This window comes from Triturus cristatus, chromosome 4_2 (assembly GCF_964204655.1).
Source record: "Triturus cristatus chromosome 4_2, aTriCri1.1, whole genome shotgun sequence".
NCBI classification, from domain to species: Eukaryota; Metazoa; Chordata; class Amphibia; order Caudata; family Salamandridae; genus Triturus; species Triturus cristatus.
The window spans coordinates 289,291,033-289,314,448 of record NC_140586.1 but is presented as its reverse complement, the minus strand read 5'-3'; the positions used below and the strand labels follow the sequence as shown (position 1 = coordinate 289,314,448).

At 46.5% G+C, this 23,416-nt stretch overlaps 1 protein-coding gene across 3 annotated transcripts in view; it reads right to left on the bottom strand.

Annotated features, from left to right (window-relative positions):
* Positions 1-23,416, bottom strand: part of LOC146833667 (flavin-containing monooxygenase 5-like) — a 249,701-nt gene that overhangs the window by 122,620 nt on the left and 103,665 nt on the right. For all 3 annotated transcript variants that reach the window (XM_085601551.1, XM_085601552.1, XM_085601550.1), the window contains one exon: positions 9,805-9,947. In XM_085601551.1, the coding sequence (XP_085457677.1) occupies positions 9,805-9,947 (143 nt within the window). The remainder of the gene's footprint in view (positions 1-9,804; positions 9,948-23,416) is intronic.

Genomic DNA, 23,416 nt, shown 5'->3' with positions numbered 1-23,416 from the left:
ATGTAAATAACTGCTCTGTTACTAACTGAGCCTCTCTCATCTCCCTTACAGCTAGAGATTGTGAATACCTGCCCTTTGATCTGTGAGGACGCTTTGCTGAATACGAGGGGAAGCGGCGAGGAGGCATTACATACGGGACTGCGAGGCCCAGGGTGCACACCTACAACCTCTTCAAGCACACCTGGCTCCTCTTCCCGGCCCCGCCTCCTCCACGACCTTCCATCTATATCGAGGTTTCCGCCCACACGCGCCAGCGGTACGCGCGCGGGACGCAGCTCGGGCGAAGACCGGGCAAAGAGCGGGCCGTTTGTTGCCGTTCGTGGCCGGGTGTGGACGGGACGGGCCACTCCTCTGAGACTTATTGCTCCTAGGTATTAACGTTTGCCTTTCAGTTTGCTCATGTGCTCTATCAGTTAGGTTGTATATTGCGCTTTCGTAACTACACAGCTATTGAACTGCCTATTTATTTTGTTACGACTGCAGATCATTGGAATATTTGCAGTTGTAGGGTTTACAGCCACTGTGTATATTGTCCCCCTGCCCTCAGTTTTCCTTCCTTTGAAGATGGCCTCTTTAAGATCAGGTAGAAAGATTATGCACGGTAATACGGGGGGTTGTATTACAGGGACCCTTGACAACTTTATCACCAGAGCTGCTCGGGTCCTTGAACATGAAATCAATTTAACTGAAAAACGATTGTCATTAGAAATATCCGCCAAGAGATCGTCACTTGGCAATATTATGACAGCCACCTCCCCTGAATGCAGGAATGTTCCTCTGGTTTCTGATATGTTGCCTACAAATGCGCCAGGGTTGTTGAATCTCTCTATACACAGTCCACCGGTTGATTTCCCTGTTACTGTTACTATTACTGAAGGCAGTGGCTCACCCTTAATCCCCAGTGTCATTCCCACTTTGCCTCCCACCGTGAAGCCTCGGTTAGTCACCCCGACATTGGCAAATAAGTTTAAGCCTATCAACGGGAAAAGAAAGCGTGCGGGAGCGCCCCCTAGGGGTAAACGTACCAAAGTTTCCCATAAGCCCCAATTTGCAAATGTTCGTTCTGACCTCCCTTCTCATCCACCCTGTTGTATAACCCCTGCCGCTGAGAGCTCCATGTCTTCTCTCTGCCCTGACACTTTGCCTAACACCAACCCCCAGCCTATTTGCTCTCCTGAACTTTTGGAACAATTGCTCAAGTCTTTTTTCCTTCCTCTTCATGAGAGAGTCAAGAAACTCTCCATCTCTATTGGGAAATTAGAGAGTTTGGTGCTAATAAATACGTCTCATTTGGAGAAAATCATCATGCCCTGTGCTGACCCCAAGACTTTAATAAATTCCGCCATTACTGCTCAAACGGGGCCAGCCCTAAATGACTACACTCCCATGGTTGAAGTCTCCTCCCCTCCACCCACCCAAAATGAACCAGCTGTGGTAGTATCCCATTTACCTACCACTGCTATTCCGTCTACCCAACTAGCTAGAAACCTTGTTACTAGTAAAAGCAAGGGCAACAATGTTATTAGACAGCCATCCTCCCTGGGTGTAGACTCGTCTTCAAACCTTCCATGTATTAATCTTCCTAGAGAGTCCTTACCCTATACTGTCATTCTGGTAGGAGTTCCAAGGCTTCCTCAGGAAAAGTCTGAGTCACATACTGAGTTGAAGAATAAAGCGATTCATTGGTTAAATAATAATAGACCATTGCCATCAAGAACTAGCGCTGAAATCTTGACTGTACGTAGGGTGAGTTGGTTGGGTACTAGGGTCAAAAATGTGGAGGGTGATTGTGTAATTATTAACTTTCGAAATCCTATGGTGGTGAGCCATATTTGTTCCTTGCCTAATACCTTGAGTGCATCTGGTATATCTACTGTGGATCTGTCCTATTTCTACCCTCGTGACCCCTGTGATAGACCGGGTACATTGTCCACCGGGTGGGAAAGGGTTACTAGGGGTTTTCGATGCCCGCCAACATTGGTCTCTCATCTCCCCTTGTTCAATCATTTTGCACCCTTGAATTCTTTGGAGGGGGTTGATTGACTGCTAACTTCTCCAACCTTTATGGGCTACGCGCACACGACCTCTGCGGGCCCTGATTGTTCCCTCAGTGCAAGGTTGGGTAGTTGGGGTGGGCATGGGGGGGTCCATCGGGGTTTGGGTGTCACTCATTCCACCTTTGCTTGTGTCCTTTCTAATGTGTCCCGTAGTAACATCGATCCCCTTTCTCCAGTTTTGGATTGCCGGGATATATCCCAGGCTAAAGACTTTGTTAATCCTAATTTACCCCCCTTAGAGTCGGCGACTCGTATTGCTATTCTGCTCCCAAACAGTCCACCATTTTTACTAACTGCCTCCAGCTTACCTGATCCCGTGTGTAGGGGTGATGGTATTACTGAAACCCACCCCGTTGTCCCGGGTCCATCTTTAGCCCCCCAGCTGGCAGGCCTAACTAGCCACCCTAATCTCAAAATGGTTTCCTGGAACATCGCTGGTTTACGGAGTAAAATAGCAATGGAGGAATGGTCCGACTGGGTAACCACCCACGATATTCTTGTTTTTCAGGAAACGTGGGCTGTGGATCCCATATACCTCCCTGGATATGTTAACTTTTATAAAGCGGCTATTGGTGGGACAAGGGGCCGCCCTTCGGGCGGTCTCTGTATCTGGGTAAGACAAAGTTTAACCTATAGAATTGCTGAGCTATCAATTGATAACCCCGATATTTTGATCATTCAGTTACAACATAAAAACGAACCAGACACCCTGATTATTAATGTATACAACAGGGGCCTTCCTGGTGGGAAAGGCACTAATACCTTTCTCCAATTGGATGGTTTTCTGGAAACTGTCAACCCACGCATTAACGTGGTAATAGTGGGCGACTTAAATTGCTGCTTTGAGCCGATGCTCTTTGCTTGGGACTCACTTACAACGGAAGTGGATACAATTCTGAATATCCCTCCACTCGACCTTCCACCTATTAAGAAGTGGACCGAATCTGCCATCCAGTGGATGTCCCTGTGTATGGAGCGTGGATTCAGGGCAGCAAATGGTCGGACTCCCTCGGATAAGACTGGTAAGGTCACTTTCTCCGATGGACGACGTTGCAGCAGAATTGACTACTCCCTGATTAAAGTTGAGTTTTGGAACCTATTAAGTGATATGGCGATCCAGGATCGCCTAGAGAGTGATCACAATCCTCTTGCCCTGAATTTTTCACTGTGTTCAGCCCGCACAAACATACCTACAGAGATTATTACTGCCACTGCCCATTTAACCAACAATCTACGGAGAGTCCGTTGGGACAAGGTTGCCCTTGACAGCGCAGTTCTCTCCGTGATTAGCTCCAAAGTTTCTCGAGCGGTGGCTGACCTCCAATCTCTTTTGAGTTACGAGGAAGTCGTAGCCGAGTCCACCTCTATTCACGAGAAGTTATTTTTAGACCTCAAGACCCTTTTTTCCAAGCCTTGTAAGGCCAGGAAATCTATTGGTCTTAAGTCTAACACTTGGTATAACAAGGCTTGTCGTGAGTCTTATTGCAAGCTGAAATCTGCCATTAAAACTAAAAATCAGGCAGAAATCCGTCTTGCTAGGAAGAATTACAGTTTGGCCAAAGTTCAGGCCAAAAAAGATTGGGACAATGCTCATTGGGATGATCTTTTGGCTGCCAGTAAAAAAAGGAACCTGACTCTGTTTTGGCAAATTGTGAAATGGGGCAATTCTCCGTGTTCACAGACCCCCTCAAATTATGTACTCCCTGACATCTGGGTGTCCCATTTCGAACGCCAGTTCTCAGATCCGAACCTGAAAGAAGCGATCGCTTTTCCATCTTCCCAGGTAATGCTCCCTCTCTCGAACTTCAAATTTGACTGTAAAGAGGTTGAGTTGGCTCTTTCTAGGGTTCCTAGCGGAAAGGCCCCAGGCATAGACTGTGTCCCAGCGGACCTTTTCAAATTCGATCTTGGAAATTGGGTGCCATACATCGCGCTCATGGCAACCGCTATAGCTAAGGGGGCCGCCATTCCTGAATCCTGGATGGGTGCTGAAATCCTGCCCATCTTTAAGAAGGGTGATCGCTCCTGTCCAGGGAACTACCGCCCGATTAGCTTAATTGACTCAGTCCAAAAAATCACAGCTAGGATGATCCTGGCAAGAATCCTGATATGGATAGAGCAGGAGAATACCATTTCGTCCCTGCAGGCCGGGTTCAGGCCCTGCACCAGCACGATCGACCAGGCGTTCAAATTCCAACTGATCGTCTGGAAAACGGTTTACCTTTGCGGCGGTACTCTGTACGCCGCTTTTGTTGACCTTCGGTCAGCTTTCGACTTAGTCAATAGGACTAAACTTTGGGCGGTTTTAGCTGAGTTAGGGATGCCTGCTGACCTCCTTCATTTAGTTACCAGGTTGCATGAAAACAACTTCGCCCAAGTACGTTGGGGGAATCAAGGTCAGGTTACCGATAGGTTTAAAGTTAACAGGGGTGTCAGGCAAGGATGCGTCCTGGCGCCGACACTGTTTCTGTTATTCATTAACAGTGTTGTTAAGTACTTTTTATCTACGCCCACGGATGCCCCCATGCTGGGAGGTATTAAAATTCCACTCCTCATGTTTGCCGACGACACCCTTCTTCTATCACAGACTTTGTCCGGCTTACAGGTAGCCTTGAATGTTTTCACCAACTTCTGCTCTGATTTCAATCTGTCAGTCAATGTTTCGAAAACCAAGTATATGGTTTTTAGCAAAGGGAAATGCACAACTGGCAATGTGACCATGAATAAGGACACACTCGAACGTGCCCAAGTCATGACTTATTTAGGGGTTGTTTTCGAAAACAAGCTGAATTGGAAACCACAATTAGATGTTTTATCCCTTAAATTTGCTCAACTATCGGGGTGTTTGGTAAAAGAACAAAAACAATCCCAGATGAAATCAATTGGCCCCGCCATCAAAATTTACAATGCCAGGATTAACTCAGCAATCCTTTATGGTGCTGAACTTTGGGGTTTTTCAGATCTTTCCCCTCTGGTCAAGGCCCAATATAAATTCTTTAGGCTTCTTACGGGTCTCCCTTGCTCTACCCCAGTGAAACCGTTATTGCTTGACCTTGGCTGTCATTCTTTTGATGACATCGCCAGGTTTAAACCATTGGCCTTTTGGAGGAGATTATGGACGGTCCCCGAACTAGGGCCTTACGCAAAGGCTTTCCTGGACGTCCGTGCTATTTTGGGTGCTGGCAATATCCAGTGGTTTAAACAAGTCAGCTCACTATTGGAGTCCATGGGTCTGAGTACTCTTTGGACTGATCCAGTTTCTAACACCTTCCCCCCCAAAAAAGTTTTCAAAAACCTTTATTGGTCAATTGTCAATCAAAAACAACTAACCCTAGCCCCAGTGGAGTCTCTGTCTGGTAGGTTTCTCGTGGAGAAAAATGTCCCTCTCTTAGAAGCCTATTGGGACACCATTACTAGACCCCTCGATAGGAAACTTTATCATCAAGTGAGGGTCGGCAGCCTACCCACAAACTCATTTACTAAAAAATGGAAGGGTGTTACCTCTGATTCTTGTCGTTGGTGTATAGAGTGTCCAGAAACTGTGGGTCACATATTTTTTGTTTGCCCGGCCTATGCAGCCCCTAGATCCAAATGGCTTAAACCCCTTTGTCGCACTTTGGGTACTAGACAAGGGCTTGAGGCACTCAATATCCTAAGATTTGACACTAGTGAATGTATTGTTGTGGCAGTGGCCAAATTTTTAGGTTGGGCCTGGATTATTAGAAATAGCAGGTATTAGTTTTTAGGTCTGTGGTCATCTTCATTTTTAGCTGATCTGTGTTTTAGATATTTTTTCTTTTACTTATTTTAATCTTGTATGAAATGTTCATTTTGTAATTGTCTTTTTATGATGAAAATGATCGATAATAAAGACTAATGAAATGAAATGAATATAAATGCACCCCTCGTTATTTTTGGAGATTCCTATAGGAGTGATTGCCTTTTTCAATTAGTTGGACTGACATGGCAGACCCTTTTGGTCTTTGAGTGTTTACTACTTATGTATATAATAAACTTTGATTTAATTCTGTTTTATTATTTCATTTTATAGTGGCCTTTATTCATATCATCCTGAGATCGACATGTTTGTTGCTCTCAGTTTGTCTCAAATACTAATTACCCTTGTTTAGTCCAATTCTTAAACGTGTACTAGTCAAGTATTTTAATATTGGACATTTTCTGTAAATATGGATATGTACACTGTTATGTACTGTAACCGAATAAAGATTATTGAATGAATGAAATGAGTGCTAAACACTGAAAGAACATGCTACCAGCTGACCTGCTCAGCTGATTTACGTGATAAATTTCAGGCCCTGTAGGAACACGGATACTGACTGGAAAAACATTAGTGTAATCAGATATGCGTCATATTTGGCAGGGCTTCTCCAGAGCAATCAGAAGAATGATACACGGGTCACAGACCCCTGGGCTGAGGAACCACACTGGGCCTTATCCATGCTGCGTACATAGACGGAGAAGGGCAGCCAACCTTGAATCCAAGTGAAGGATGGCTTCCTGCAACATTTGAAGTAACTGGGTTTGTCTGAACCTTGCGGGTGGGAGAATGTGTTCTAAGCATATCCTCTGGTCCCACCAAGGGGAGACATTGCACCGCAAGAGATGCTGGGTGCAACAAACGCACTGCAAGGAGTTGGCAACCAAGTTCAAGGCACACCGCCATGGAATCCTGAAAATTGAATCAATCAGCCAATGTCTGACCCCGTTTGAGCTGCGGAAGAACATCTTGTGACAAGGATCTCCCATCTGAGGACTAGGATTGAGATGGGAGTGGTGTTGAGGGAGGCATACATCCACACATTTGCTTGCACATTCGAGAGGTCTGCTCGCACTCAGGGCTTTCATGCAGTATCCTGAATTTTGCAAGTTAATTTTCTAGAAAATGCTCAAAGACAGAGGCCCCCTCAACACAACAAACCAGAATGGAAAAATAGTCCAAACCCTCCCAGGATACAGAGATACAGAAGGGCTCCTCATAAAGGAAATAAAAGGTGGAGTTACTCATAAAACAAAGTACAATTCTACAAGCCATTTAGGAGGCAAGGGGAAAATGAAGAAGTTAATTTTTCCATGTCCCTCTGTAGATCTAGTTACCAATGTTGAGGGCTGCCGCTCAGTGACAGAAAACATGCTTTAAGCTTTCCAGATACAGTTTCTCATCTCACTCAGATGGAAAAGCAGTTGGAAGACATGGTTGAGGCGGCAGAATGAAGTTTCCACTAAAACAATCTCAGGATTGTAGGGACACCTGAAGGAGCAGACGGAATGAGTCCCAAACAATTCCTCTCTTGCTGACTCAGAACCAAGGTGCCCTCTGATGAAATTTCAACCTGCTTTGTGATTGTGAGGGCCTACCCTATGCTCTTGTCAAAGACCCCCTGGGTGCTCCAGCCTGTCCTATCATTGCATGACTCAATTATATGGATCCCAGTGCAATACTCTGTATAGTTTGCGGAGCAGGAGAGGTACTTTTTGTCGCTGCCACAGTAATGCTTTTCCTGAATTTTACACATTTAGTTCAACCGCAAGCAGTCAAGCAGAATCTGTGTGCTGTACAGGTAGAATGCATACTAATTCACACTGCGAAGCTCAAGTTGACTTTGGAGGGAGGTCATACTCCTCTGAAACTCCAAAGACTGCCTAGAACTGGGTAGACAAGAGGAAGGTCCCCCTGGACCACTCCCTATTGAGGGACACATACCCCAACAGCACCCCACCCCCTATGGAAAGAAAAAAAATCAAAGACGTCATGCCACAAAGGTTTTTCAGACCAGTACTGAAGATGAGTAGAGTGGTCTCAGAGAGCCTGACGAGGAACAAATGCTTTTAGATCAATAGCGTACTAACAATACTGGAACCACCACCGAGAATGCGAGTTCAGTGTCTTGCCAGTGAACCTAGATGGGCTCGGCCCATATCCATGCAACCTATCTTAATTGCTGAGCTGAACTTTGTTGGACGAGATGCAGGCCCCAAGGGTGAAAACACCATGCCACCTGGTGGATACGATTTAGTGCTCTTTTCCCTTCCTTTCATAATATGAGGCATCTGGGTCAGGTGGAGAGGGTGGTCTTCTAAATCATACAGCTAAAGGGTTTCTAGTTTTTAATTGAGCTAATGTTTTGAGGGTGCTAGATACTTCAGGGGCGTTAGTATACAGTGGTGGGAAATGTAGGGAAGGGTTTTGTTTGGAATTGGAAACTCGTGTTGATGTTCTGGCAGTGTAGTCATATTGCTGGAGATGACATACATGGGGCTCTAAATAAAGTAGACTGGCCTAGCAATGACATGCTTCCCCAGGTATATAATCCTGCAATAGGAACAAGTGCACATGACCTGATGCCTCCTATCACTAATATCGTCCGATGCCTCCGATGCATCACACCACTGAAAACCACATCGTATTGTATTCTACTCTGCAATGTTAATGGCCTGAACAATAGGATCAAGCATGGGGCAGTCCTACAGTTTTGCCAGGAAACACTACCCCAATGTTCTCTTGCTGCAAGAAACACACCGCATGTGCATCACTTGCATCTTCCTTGAGAGATATACATGCAAGAGGGTGTACCACTATGCGTTCACTAAAGTGTTCAGAGGGGTGCCAATCCTACTGTACAAATGCTTGCAACTGGTTGTGTTCCAGGTGCATACTGATAGCCTAGAATGTTATGTCCTGCTTCATACTGAGTCCTTCTGCCCTCTTCCACTTCCGGAACTCACACGGTTTCTATGTGACCCAATGACAAACCCATCCCATGCGTTCACAGTTAGAGAGGGTGACTTTAATGGAGTTAAAGAGTAAAAACTTGTTTTTTTGTAATACTGACACCACACCAAAACACACTGGAACACCATACTATCTGTTGGACTGAATGATATGTGGTACATCTGACATCCGAACAAGAGATCCTTTACTTTTAACTCAGCTGCCAACTAGTTATTCTCCTGAGTTCACTACCTTTTTGTCCTGGCCACCAACCTGTTCTGGGTCACAGGCTTGTGTATTCTACCTCAGGGCATCTCCAACCTCTCCGCAGTAGAAATGTCCATCAGTCGCACATGTTCAGGTTTGCATGGAACGTGGTGCTTGAATGCATGGTGGTTGATGGATGAGAAACTTTCTGGTTTCCTTCTGGAAGAGACAGACTCAATCTTCAAGCTAAACATGGGGACAATCTCACCCCAGTACACTTGGAGAAGCCCTAAAAACATTGCTAAGAGGTTGTTGGCATACCTTAAGTGTAGAGGACGGTTTAATGATCTTGCTGTGGTTGCACTGGAGACACAAGTCCTTGCTTTGGGCAGTAGAACATCCTCCCACTACCCACAGTACCAAATTATATTGAATAATCCACCAACAGCAACCGCTTCGTTGTCAACAATATAGACACTATACACCACAATCTTGACCTCTTCAATTCACACTCCAAAAAGCCACACCATCTGTTTCCCTCTAAAAGCCAGCCTAGGAGCCATTATGAAACCTGTCAATATTGATCCTGAGGTTAACATCCTCAAATCCCCAAGAAACATTTCCATCACCTGTCATCAAAAACGCCTTACTCCTCACCCTTGGCATAGAAAAAGATGGGAAAAGGCACAGGAAATGGGTGTCACAGGAGCAGGCATCCAAAGCAAGTATGCAGAATGGTTGTACTGATCTGAAATTCTCGGGTGCACCTATGCTTCTTTAAACTCTAAAATAAACTGAAGGGTACGTCACCTGGCTGGCAGTGCGGCTAAGCTCCACAGCAAGATCACCTCCAGAATTCCCAATCCCGATTATGACGATTCTCTTCCCCTCAAATATCTCTGGGTTTTTGTAGTCCCGGCTGTGGAAGTACTGGCCTTTGAATTTCTCAATTCCTGCATGGAGAGATGGGAAGAGATACGAAAATGGATTTCAGCCAAGATCATCGTTTGATAAATAGTAACTTCTGTAAGCGAGTTTGGTTAACCACATATTATTATGAAAAAGAGGAAACTGCTACTTAAGCCTTGGTGCAAAATGTAATTAACTGCAGCAGCCTCCAGAACAGTGTATGGCTATAAAAACATTTAAACCAAGGGGCAAAGGCACTGACCAAAACAGAGTAAATAAACAATCAAGAGTCTACTACACCGGACTGTAAAATTAGGTTTTGAAATCAATCATGTACAACTTCAAAGGTCTGTATTATGTATTAGCTGGATTTATGTATGAGGATACTGTGTGGCTGGAAGTAATGTTTCTGGATTGGCTGTATCCTCCAACCTAATTCTGGCAATTTCGAGGTAACCATGTGGACCTGTTCTGATTCTTATTGCACACTGAATTCCTAATTCTGTGCAGATTAACATGCGCATTTACAGCAGGTGGTAAATGGTAGCAGGGACTGGGACAGAGGGAAGGGTGTAAGAAGGGGTGTCAGTGGACAGGGTAGGCTGTGGGCTAATCTTGCAGCTAAAGTGTCATGCAAATTTCCTAGCCAGATATTTTGGATAATAAAATAAGACATCTTGTTACAGCACCTGGGAAAGCCGTGTGTGGGAACAGAGGGCCAGTTATCATCGTTAACCCTGGGCGTAGTTTGCGTAGTAGCACTACGTGTAGCTACGCGAAGTGCACTACGCGAGCTACGGGTAGCACTACGCGAACTGCGTAGTTTGCTGTTCACAATGATTGCACAGTGCCGGATGCTTGTCCGCACTGTGCAATCATTGCAAACGGCATCTTGCACAGTGCAAGCGGTCGTTTTCTGCCTCGAGTAGATTTTTACTCGAGCGGCAGCTTTCTCAACGCAGACTGGTAGTTTCTCATCCCGAGGATACGCGACCACTCGCAATGAGAAACCTGACCTCCGCACGTTGAGAATGTCGCCGGGAGGTTTATTTTCTACGCTCGCGATCGTCACCTTGATGTTGCTGATCGCGAACGAGGAAGAAGTCTTGCCAGGATGTCATTTTGCTCGCTCGCGGTCGCCAGCTTGACGTTGAGGACCGCGAGCAAGCAAAAAATGCCCGCTACGCGTTTTTGCACTGTGCTATGTGCAATTCGCGTAGCGCGTAGTTGCACAAACTACGCAAACTACGCGAGCGCAGCGTAGTTTTCCCCCCAGGCCTAATAATCGGGCAGAGCAGTATCCTGTCTGGGGGCACCACTCCAACCATCTTTTAATCAGAGGCAAAATATGTGTTTCTGCTTCTCTGTGCCCTAATAATCAAAATATGCATGTGGAAACCAGATTCATATGTCTGAATTAAGAACTAAGAGAAAGACCCACAGAGGAGACTAAAGATGCCATCACAGGAACAAGTGAGGGAGTGATACCAAGTGCAGAGAAGGGTGTAAGCTTTACTTCTTTAGTTAAGGGGTGCAACAGCCAAAGAATTAAATAAACTCAAACTGATAGAAGCAAAATGTAATGGGCCATTCTAACCTCAGTAGCTCAAAGACAGTACTCTTGGTTGAAAGTTTCAGTTATACTTAAGCATTGTGGCCATAATGGTACATGGAGTTGCAAGAGTCATGTGCAAGATCTCCCAGTCTCCATGTAGATGTGGGATAAAAGAGGAAAAAGAATGGACCCCTGGGACACCCCAGAGGTGGTCTGTACTTATGGGTGGTGGGGCTCTGCCCCCTCCCTTTTCTAAAGCACGATGAGTGTCATGATGAGCGAAGGTCAGACGGACACTCACCATTTCAGTGTGAGGCAGCCAGGTGCTTTACATGCACTCAGATCCCTTGGAAGCTTAAGCCTAGCTTTGCCAGGAGCAGATTTCACATGCCTGTGGGCAGTGACCTCACGAGCACGGCAAAGCCATGTGAGGTCCTCACCCCTCAAGACGAGTGGGAGCGTCTCTGACAGAGTCAGCCCTGGGTGCTTCAGGTTTAAGATGCCCAGGACTGACAGGGTATCAATGATGCTTTGCCACAGAGTGGGATGGGGTCAGCAAGTCTCACCGATCACACCCCATTCTGTAATTAGTGTGGAAAAGTTCTCTTCTCATTGGTTGACTCATGACAGGTCTGCCAATGAAAGGAGGCAGCAGTATTTTCCTTAAGTCAATTTCCTCCCCAAAGCCTCCATCTACTTCTGAGGCCTTTGTTCTTCTGCTTCCCATCACCCACTGTCACCGCCACAGCTCGGAAAGTGCTTGATGAATGTTGGCTTCATGTGTGTATGCATGAAAGTAAATAAACTGTCCCCTTTTCACCTGGCACTGTCCCCTTTTCACCACTGCACATCTCGTCAGTCACTCGAGGAGTATTGCCCGAACTCATGCAGGGCAGCAGATGCACTGAGGTGGGCTAGGGGGATAAGAGGCATGGGTGACAAAGAAGAGCACAAACACTTGTAAAACAAACTACAAGGATCTGAATGGGATAAGAACAAAAAACGATGAACTAGAGTAATAATGCAAGAAAGTTGTAGTTTTGTGGACTGTTGTGACGGGATGCAACTTTAAAGTGACTCATTATAGATCTTGCACAGTGTCAGCATTCCAAACTGAAGCATGTTCAAGATTCTTATATCGAAGCTATAGTTGTTGCTTATTTACTTTATGCAACTATCACCCATTGACAAAGTCAACAGTCCTGGCTTGTTGTAGGTGTAGTGTTACTTTTGTAGTATATAACTGGGGGCAATGACAAAAGCGGCAAAATACCAGTCAGCAGCACTCTAAGCTAAGCAAAAATTTTCAGCTTATGTATTTTAAGCCACACCCATAAGGCACCAACCACGCCTCTTGGAGAGTCTGCCTTGTGTGCACTGCGCTGCATGAGGACCAAACCGAAGTGACCAATGCCTTTGTGTGAGGCAACCGTTGCCCATGTAGAGTGCTCCAATAGCTGCTGGGCATGCCCTCGCAATATAGAACGATGATATAGATATATAATAAATCAAAAAAGAACGCAACACAGGGGGCGGCGTTTTGCATGGGAAATTACCCGTCAGTGGCCCACGTGCAGCATGCGTGCACATGAGTAACACTGCGATGAAGTTGTAGTTGGTGGATTTTTGTGACTGTGATGTAACTTCTAAGAAACTCATTATAGATCTTGCACAGTCTCATCATTTCAGAATTGAAGCATTTTCAATAGTCTTACAAGGAAGCCAGAGATATTGCTTATTTACCATTTGCAACTATCACCATTGACAAAGTCAATAGTCCTGCTGGCGATAAGTCCAATGTTACTGGTTGTTTAAATAGATGGATACAATGACAGAAGAGGCATAACTATGCGGCATACTATGTCAAGCAAAGATTTCAGCTTAAATATTTTAATGCAATGCCAGAGGGTGGCTCGACCAAGTACCTTCAAGTGTACAGATGGCACATTTGATAATGGTGCAGGGTAATTGTTCCTTTAAGGTCCACCTTGGGACAGTCAAACGGGGATGACTTGTACAATAGATGATCATGTGTTTTAATCGATACTTTGCTTCAATCGGGAGGGATGATGGCCTATTTCTGACAGGCCCTAGACTATTCTTTGACTTGAACTGGGTCATGTCCAGCTTATTGCGCTGGTTGGGGCGAGTTGTACAGAGATGAACATGTTTGTTTTAATCAGTACTTTGTATTAGTTAGAAGGGATGATTTGTCTAATTCAGATATACCCCCTTACAATTATTCTTCGACTTGTAATTTGTTCAGGTCCTGCTTGTCCAAGTTGGGTGGGGGCGATTTACCCAATAGCTGTTATGTAGCATTGACAGTTCGGATGGCTCGTGTAGCAAGGGATGCTTGGCCTGCTCGCATGGGCAGGTGATTTCTTCTAGGGCTTAGCCTTGCAAGCTACCCTGCGTTTGGTTCAACTGACTAGGCTGATGCAATGGAATTGTTGCAGGCATGCACCGAGAGATGGGTTTTTTCGATACTATGCAACACCATAAACTTACCCGGGTTGAGTATTAGGCAAAGGAGTGGCTGCATGACTTTTGGGTGCTGGAGATGGTCAGTCTGTTGACATGCCTTTCTAGATGTTTGCTGCAAGCTCACACGTTTTGTGGTTCTGCTCGCCTAGGGCAACATCTTTAATAAAACAGCTGGACGGACTTGTTCCTTAATGTAGATAACCGAGCAACATCATTGTGGCCAGGTGGGCCCAGTGCGAAAGTCTTAAGGAGTCCTCACAGTCTTGGTCAGGATTTGGGATCAGGACAGGTGGATGGACTGGTTCCAGACCTTTACTTGAATTTAAAGTAAAACCATGGTTGAGTGAGTGATTTAAGGAGCGCCGAAGTTAACAACTCCTTTTCTCACGTAGGCAAAAGGACTGCAGAGGATGGGAAAAGTGGAGCAAGAAACTATCGGTGATGGGTCAATTCTGTTAAATTCACAGGGGTATTTTGAGGCATGTGAAACTGGTGCTTAGGAAACTCAAAGGGAGCATGGGTGATTAGTTGGCAGTAGGTCCCCAGCATTCCACCACTTCGCCTCTAGCACGGGTAGTAACTGGGCTGCATCCATGATCTGCAGCTCTGAGGCAAGATCTTTTGCATCTGGTGTCAGGGGCCCTGTCCAAGTCAAGGATTCAAGCCCCAGAAGTAAGGGCAAGGACACCTTTCATTGATCACCTGGCTGCAGCACATTCACCCAAATTCCAAGAGGCAGGCTTGGGATACAATTTCACCTGTCTGTTGAGCTATAGCTGGATGTTCATTTGGGGGCTCCATAACAGGGTATCACTTGTATCACGTTGGCCTAGAATGCAAAAGTCCCTATGGGCATAGGAGAGGCACATGGGTCATCCATTTTCCAACTCTTTCAGGTTCCCGTAAAGTTGACATATGGCTTTGTGCTTTAAATCTGGAGGTTCAGGAGCAGGGGGAAGCAGATTTTGGGGCAGGTTAGCGTACCTCAAAGGTGTATCTGTGGGTTTAATGTGTGTGTATCGCTGGTCTTTTGGCTGTGTAGAGCCATTCTCATTTGGCCGGAGCCTTGTTTTCGCCGGCCGCCCCACATCTGAGACATTTACAGGTATGGCCATGGTAAATTTTGCCCTTATTAAGGTTCTCATGACCAAAGCGGTGTGTTGTATCTTTTCAAGGGTAAGAGATATGTGTTAGGTACCAAATTGCTTTTAACATAGCACATTAAGGTGGGCGGTGAAAATGTTCAAGTTGCAACTGGGAGATTCCTCCATTAATGTCAGCAACTACCCACATTGCTAGCAGTTAAGCAGCCTGGGAAGTCTGGGGCGAACACCACAGATTAAGCTGAACAGACAAGATTCCTGTTAGAAAGGAGGGATAGATGGCAAGTACATGAGGACACCTTTACTTAATGTCACATATTTCTAAGCTTATCGGATAGTTGATCCTTTACACATCACAGTAGGATAGTCACCAACGTGGAACAGGCTACTGGTTATGCCTTGCCAGGACATTGACACACACTTCATACGAACTGGAGCCTCTATAAAGGATAAATGCTGAAAACACAGACTGGGGTACGTTTGGCTCCAAAACCCTCTTCATCAAGCTGCAGTGCATCATGTTGTTTGCCAGGTGTCTTTGAGTGACAGGCAAGTGCATTAGTGGAGCTTTATTAAGTAGCAAAGTTTCTTGCAGTGAGGCAGAGGGATTCCAGGGGACCCACGAAAGTTGGGCTGTGGCAAAACATGAAACTAGGAATCTTAGATTCCAACATTATCATTGGTTTAATAATACGCAAAACTCTCTGGCCATGCGGGGTAAAAATGTTCCAGCACAAATTACAAGGTGACTAGCAGATAAGCCGAACTCAGCTTTGTTTCACATATACACCCATGTTCTGAGGGTTACTGGGTTACCCCATTATCTTTAATGGTTGATTCTCTGGAGGGCAATCAATTCTGGGCATAACGAAGTGCCTAGGTTTTTAGCTGGATTAAGCACCAAGGGTCACAGCTGGTTAGCAGGTAGTGCATATCTGTGATCAGACTGCAAGTAAGCAAGCCTGGTGAGCTGCGTAAGTTGTCACTCCAAAAAGGGTGCGGTGACTGCAATAATGTGCACAATACGAACATTCCCTCAAACCAGATTTGACACCATTAATGTGTTCACCATGGTTTTGCAAAAATGCAAATGTCTGGTCAAATTCAGCAAAGTATGTGCACCCTGGAACCGAGGGCATGTTACAGGTTGCTTCAGTTAAGCAAAAAATTCCCCGCCCTGATAGCCATAGCAGCTAGACTGGCTGTGGAAGCTGTCAGCTACAAGTATGCTGCTGTCCCAAAAATTGGGGGGAACATAGGCTTTAAGCACAAAAGGCTACAATATATTAAGAGCCTTTGGCGTGTCCATTATTCAAGAAAAGGTAGGTATCTGTACTTAATATTTCCCCCCAGTCCCCACTCACTTGTCTGCTCCATGGTACACATTATCAGAAGTTAAGAAGTGCGCGACTTGCAGCGGGCAGGGACATCAGCATGGCGTCACAGCAGCTAAATAGTCAGAAGGTGAGGGGCTGGCATGCAATTTGGTCATGTAAAGAAGCAGAATACGGGGGCTTTACTTTGGCCATATACGGGCAGAAAGGTACAGTGGCAGGAACCCGCAAATAGAGTGGGTTTTTAGAAAGGGATTGCGTATTTTTTCCATTCCAAACAGTGAGTGCTGCGACTCCAATTAGGAGGAAAAAGAAGGGTTTGTTGCACTTATGCTGACAGTTACTAGAACACAGTGTGCATTCTAGTTTGGAAGGAGCGGGTACTTTCCCACTGCTGGTGCTGTACACGGTTATCAGTTGTACCCCAATTTTGGGAATATTCAAGTACGGGGGAAACAAGGGCTTAGTCAATCCTAAATTTGTATTTATTTTTTATTTTACAGAGTTTTATATAGCGCAAACTTGACCCAAATCAGGTATCAGAGCGCTTTACATAGCACCAGTTGCATTACATGAGGACACATACATTTTTGTTAGGCACGGGGAGAAGTAATTTGCCCAGAATCACAGGATGTTCAGCGTCATTGCCGAGACTCGAACCCAGTTCCCCAGATTCGAGGTCAAACGCCCTAGCCGTTAGGCCAACTCCTCTCCCCGAATATAAGGCACATATTGCACGCAGTGCTCAATGGATTGCATCAGACATTCCAGGGTTACTAAGAGCAGTAGTTTGGCATCCCCGTTTGGGTAAGAATTCTGGGCTGCGTGGTATTCCTATGCAGGAGGAGGCCAGCAGGCAGAGATAAGGGCATGGTGTTGGCCACAATCAATAACTTGTTAAAAAAATACACTGTTGTATGGGAGGCGAACTCCAATATGTTTCCAGCGTATTCTGAAATCAGTGACTGGGGGGCGATGGGTAAATGCATCACCTGGCAACACCTAACAAGAAGGCCCTTCTTGGCACAGTGCACCATAGGGACTTCACCCTTCACTGCGGGTAAAGTAGAGAGCAGTTGTTTCATTCCCGGGCAGGGAGTCGAACATGCCTACGAATGGGTATATAAAGCTGTGGGTAAAACAGAGGACAGTAGTTCCCATTTTTGAGTGGAGGCCATCAAACTTGCCTACTATGGGGCAAATAAGCCATGCAGAACCCCACCAAGCAGGAGGGCTTGATTCACTGTTATTCAAAATCAAATAAAATAAGCGGACTTGGTAAATAAGGCATGGTCTCTTGAGTGCATACGCCACAAGGTTCCCCGATAGGGCGGAGAACACTGGCAGAGTGGTACCCTGTCAGAGGTGGATAGGAATTGCCCAGCTAGAAGGACTGGTAACCTGTCAGAGTTAGATGGGAATTGTCTAGCTAGAAGGACTGGTACCAACATGTTGCAGGAGGTCATTGAACCTGTCACGGTGGGGGGGGCTGGATATTATTGTGGCCACATCTAGGGCTTTAGCGGAGTTACAGGGCGATCTGGAGGCTGATTGGTACGAGGGGTACCCTTTCAGGAGCACAATAAGGGTGCATTATGCCAAAATCACAGATGTCTTAACGGCAGGACCCTGGTTGAAAGCGACGGACGGTTGTAAGCCTGAGCAACCGGCGGGCTTGCCTGGGTATGCTATTTATTTTTTTATTAATAGGACAAGCCTCAGCCAACAACGCACGAGGGTGACCTTTCCACAGCAAATGGGGCTTCACACCCCCGGCCCGCGAGGGACTGGTGACCCCAATATGCTGGGCCCCCTTCACCAGGAGAATCAGGACTGTTAAAGAACCTCACCCCTCAATTATACTCAAAATGTAGCCCCTGAGCACCAACATCCCCTGTTGCGTGGTGGGGTTTAAGAGGTGAGGGAGTGTCCCGCTAAAGACGCTGCTCCAGCGCAAATTTTTAAAGCATCTGGCCCGGAGACCGACACCGCTACACCAACCGGTAGACTTAGCGCAACAAATAAAGCCCCCGCCACGACCGCTGGGGCCAGCACCCTAATCCCAGCCTTGAGCAGTGAGACTAGCCCTGAAAGACTGCCGTGAGCCCAGACGGCCCTCCCACAAATGGCCGCAGGCAGGGGCACTCGGATCTACACCTCTGTGACCAACAGCACAGCCTTCGAGCCACACCAACGAGACTTATTCTGTTTATTGACATTTTTCAAACAACCAAAGTGCAGTACAGTACAACAGGACAGCATTGTATCAAATCAGCACAAAAATTGAAATAAGCATAGACCATACAGTTCACAATAGCATTGTAGTACTTCACGCTCCGTTAGCTCTTCACCACTACAAGAATGCATATTCATCATATTCTTCAATAATCGTACGGATCAACGAATAGCAACAATAAGATAACAATACATTATACATTACCATATAGAGGACTGAAGTTATAGCTATACGTCACTAGTAAACCACACGTTCCAGAAAAGACAGTTGGGGCTCGGACCCCAAAACCAGGTGGAAGATAATACCCCATCATGTCGATGTCTCAATCTGTGTTGCACTCACATGTGTCACGATAGATTCTCGCTGACGCTGAGCCCAGAGCAGGAATGGCTCCCAGATGTCACGAGGGAGAGAGGTAGGTGGCATGAGCTCCCAAAATGTGCTCAGCTGTGTGTGACCGTATGTGACATCTCTGATCCACCCCTTAAGGGAGGGCGCCCGTTTCCTGCCCAGTGCAAAAGGAGTGCATGCAACTTACGCAACTTGGGCGGTGTATCTTTTACATATCCTAATAGGCCAAGAGTGGGAGAAGGGACAATTGACACATTAAGGACATGATTCACTGAGTCAAAAATCAAAGACCAGAACTCGATGATCTTGGGGTAGTCCCACGCCACATGCAGAAATGTGGCAGGGGCATAACCGCAGCACCAGCATTTATCATCTTCCCTAATGCCCATACGATGGAGACTCACAGGTGTCCTATAAAATCTATGCAAATATTTAAAGTGGATCAGTCTCAGCTTATAGTTAGGAGAGAGTTCAGTGAATTTCCACTGAGCTTCAGTCAATGGAGTGGGGAGTCACCAATGAGGCGGTGTTTTGCATGTGGGTATATAGCTGTGTAATGAGTTTACGGGGAGATGGGGACTTCAACAGGTTCTCCAGCACAGGCAGAGATGGAGGTGCCAGCGGGAATCCCTCCCAAAGAGCACGGCACGCCGCTCGCAGTTTATGGTAAATAAAGAGCTCAGCAAACGGCACCACCTGCCCCTCAGGCGCCTCCGGGGGGGGGGGTGGGGGGGGGGCGAAACTCATCCCCGGGATATAGGTCAGCAAAAGTTTGGAGTTTCATTGTTTGTGCAAGTGTCTTACTGACACAGTCCTGAATGCAAGGCAGCATTGGATTCTGCGCCAGAGGTATAGAAGGGGCGTATAACAACGGAACACCCGCTCTTTTACGTAACTCGTCCCATGCCCAGCACAGCGTCCCAGAGGAGTCCACATCTCTGCGTGGGCGGTACGCTCTCTGGTAGAGCGCCACTTTAAGCGGGGTAGGAGCCATCACATCAGTTTCGACTGCCACATGGGGCTGGAAGGGCATCGGATGGGCCCAATAATGTAAAAACTGTGCTTGGGCACATAATGCATAGAGATGCATATCTGGGGCCCCTAAGCCACCCTGCTTCAACGGGAGGGTCAGCAAGTCCCATGAAGTTCTGGCCTATCCACCCGCCCATGCCAATGAAACCAGCTGCAACTTCAGGGTGTTAAAAAAGTGCCTTGTAAGAGGAATCGGTATATTAACAAACAGATATAAGAAGTTTGGTAAAATAACCATTTTAGCCAGTGCTATCTTCCCGGCAAGAGACAGTGGGAACCCGGACCATATTTTCACCTTCTCCTCCAACTACGTGACAGCCCGGCCGTAATTTAATCTCCACACCTCCTGTGTATCGCGGCTTATCTAAACCCCCAAATATTTAACCGCCTCAGCCTCCTACCTCAAGGGGAACTCCGCCGTCATCCGGGGAGTGTCGTCAGTTAGCGGGAACATCACTGACTTGGCCCAGTTAATGAAGATGCCCGCTAGCCCGCCAAAACGGATAAACTCCCTCAAGACTGGATCTAGATTCTCTTCCGGGTTGAGAATGTAGAGGGTCACGTCATCTGCGTATAGAGAAATAAGTAGGCTTCGGGAGCTGAACACAACCCCCCGCACTGTGTGGTGTTGTTGGATGCGGGAAGCCAAAGGCTCCATCGCAATCGTGAAAAGCAAAGGTAATAATGGGCACCCCTGTCTGGTACCCCGCGAAATGAGAAATGGGTCGGAAAGTAGGCCATTCACCCAAATCCGAGCGCTGGGTAAAGTTTACAGCAGCCGAATGCGATTAATAAAAAGGGGGCTAAACCCCATTCGACCTAAAATTGTAAATAGGTAGGGCCATTCGAGCGTATCAAACGCCTTGGTGGCGTCTAAAAACACAACCGCGGCTTGCACGTCTGGGGGCAAATAGTGCAATGGCGAGAATATTGTCCTCAAATTGTGAGAGGTCGACCTTCCCGGGAATGAACCCCGATTGGTCAGGGAGTGCAATGATAGGGAGCAGGGGCTGTAACCTATTAGCAAATCAGTTTGGCTAGGATTTTAACATCAACGTTTATCATTGATAGTGGTCGTTAAGAATTTAACTCTTCTTCCGGCTTCCCAGGTTTCAGGAGCGTGATGATAATAGCTTCCCTCATAGACTGAGGCAGCACACCACCCTCCAGCGCCTCCTCATATACTGCCAACAACCTAGGTTCTAGCTCCCCTACATAGGTTTTATAAAAGGACGTAGTCAGACCGTCAGGCCCGGGGGCTTTGTCCAGCGGTAAACTTTTTATAACCTGGGCCACATTCTCCCCTGTGAACGGTAGATCCATATATTCTCTATGGTGATTGTTGAACCAGACTAACGATATTGAATCGAGGAAACTTTGTAGCCCTTCAGGGCATGTCGCCTGGGTAGAAGTGTACAAGTGAGAATAAAATGCAGAGAACTAATCTAGATTTCTCGCCTGACCCCTTACTGTGACACCCTGTGGAAACCGTATTTCGTGGATGAATGCAGTCGATCGGGAGGGTCTAATCGTACTAGCTAATGTGCGGCCCGGTCTATCACCCTCCCCGTATCTTCGCGCCGCAGCATATTTCCCCAAAAACTTTACTTCGCCTTGTGCCTCCTCAGCGAAGTCTAATAGTTTAGATTTCAGGAGTGCCATGAGGTGGGGTTCATTTGTAGAGTAGAATTGTTTCTCAAGCTCCTCTATCTGGATCTCCAAAGATGAAAGTGTGCCGCGAATAGCCTTTAAGACTCCCGCTTGCCTAGCAATACACTGGCCCCTTATTACTACCTTAAACGCCTCCCAAAGTGAAGCTTCGGTGTCAACTGAGCCCGTGTTCAAGGCAAAGTAATCTGTAATGTCCTTCTGTATTTCCTCTTTAAAGGTTTCATCCAGTAAAGCATGCGGCGAGAGACGCCATGAGAAAGCGCGGGGAACCACATCCGGGAGTGACAGCTTCAATAAGCATGGGGCATGGTCTGATAATGAGCGCGGCAAGTGCATAGTGTCAGTGGTCCAGGTAGCAATATCCCGGGAGACCAACCAAAAGTCCAGGCGGGACCAAGCGCTGTGGTGGTCAGAAATACATGTGCCTTCTTTTACTAGAGGGTGTCTACTACGCCATATAAATCGCCATCTGAGATTATAGCCTTTAAAGCGGCGCTAGCAGCAGGGTGTAGGGTACGGGACGCACCTTTCCTGTCCATGTCATCCTCCAAGATAGCATTAAAATCCCCTCCCCACAATATTGTACTACAACCAGTCACTCTGACTCTAGTCCACAGATCCTGAAAAAAGCTAGGGGAGTCGACATTTGGGCCATAGACTGCCACGACAACCAAGGAAACCCCACTCAACACTCCATGTAGGATGATAAACCTCCCATGTACCTCCCCTTCCCGCCAATCCACTCCCTTTCTGATCAGTACAGCCACTCCACGGGCGTAGTTAGAATAAATAGACAAGTACACATTCCCCCACCTATTATGCCTCAGTTTCTGTGACGGTGTGACATTTAAATGTGTCTCCTGCAATAAACATACATCTATATTATGTCTGGATAAATAAGCATGCACGAGTCTAGCTTTTCTGCTATCATTCAGACCTCTTACATTCCACGTAAGTAAATTCAATGTTGCGGTGTGTTTACATTTACAGCGACCCCAGTTAGCATGCTGTGTGCAACAGAGATGTGTTAGCACCCTCGCACGGACTATGTATATTGACCTGCGAACCGCGAACATACTGACCACAAACATAAAAACATTCCCCACCCACCACCCGTCACCTACTCCAACCCCCCAATCAGGTTGTAGAATACCGCCCCAACACAAATTACAACTTAGAAAACCATCCAGTGGCACAGGGAACCTTCCCATGGGGGCATAGCGGCACCGGCAACCTACCATGTTCGCACAGGGTGGCCGGGAGTACTGCAGAGAGCGTTACAAGCCTGCACCAACATACCCCAAACAAACAGAACAACTGATCATTACATAATACAAAACCTTCAACAATAGAGCAGGGAGCGCCTCCCCCAGGTCTACACCATATCACTGCAGTCACCTAGGTCGATGATCTATATAATATACACATCAGTCATTATCACTTAGTCGGCCATCTGCAGACGTCCTGGCACATCCGGAGTCCTTGTTGCGCTTCCCACCAACATTTTTGGCAAACTTCAAAGCGCACTTTGCATCTGTGAAGAAGTGGGCCTTGCCATCATATGAAACTTTCAGCTTGGCAGGATAGAGCAAGGAGTACGGGATCTGGGCCTGTAGGAGGATACGTTTGGCTGGTAGAAATTCTCGTTGTGCTGCCTGTACGGTGGGGGTGAAATCCGGGTAAAACAAAATATTGTTTCCCTTATGCGTTATTTGGCCTTTGTCTCCAGCTAACCGCAGAATAA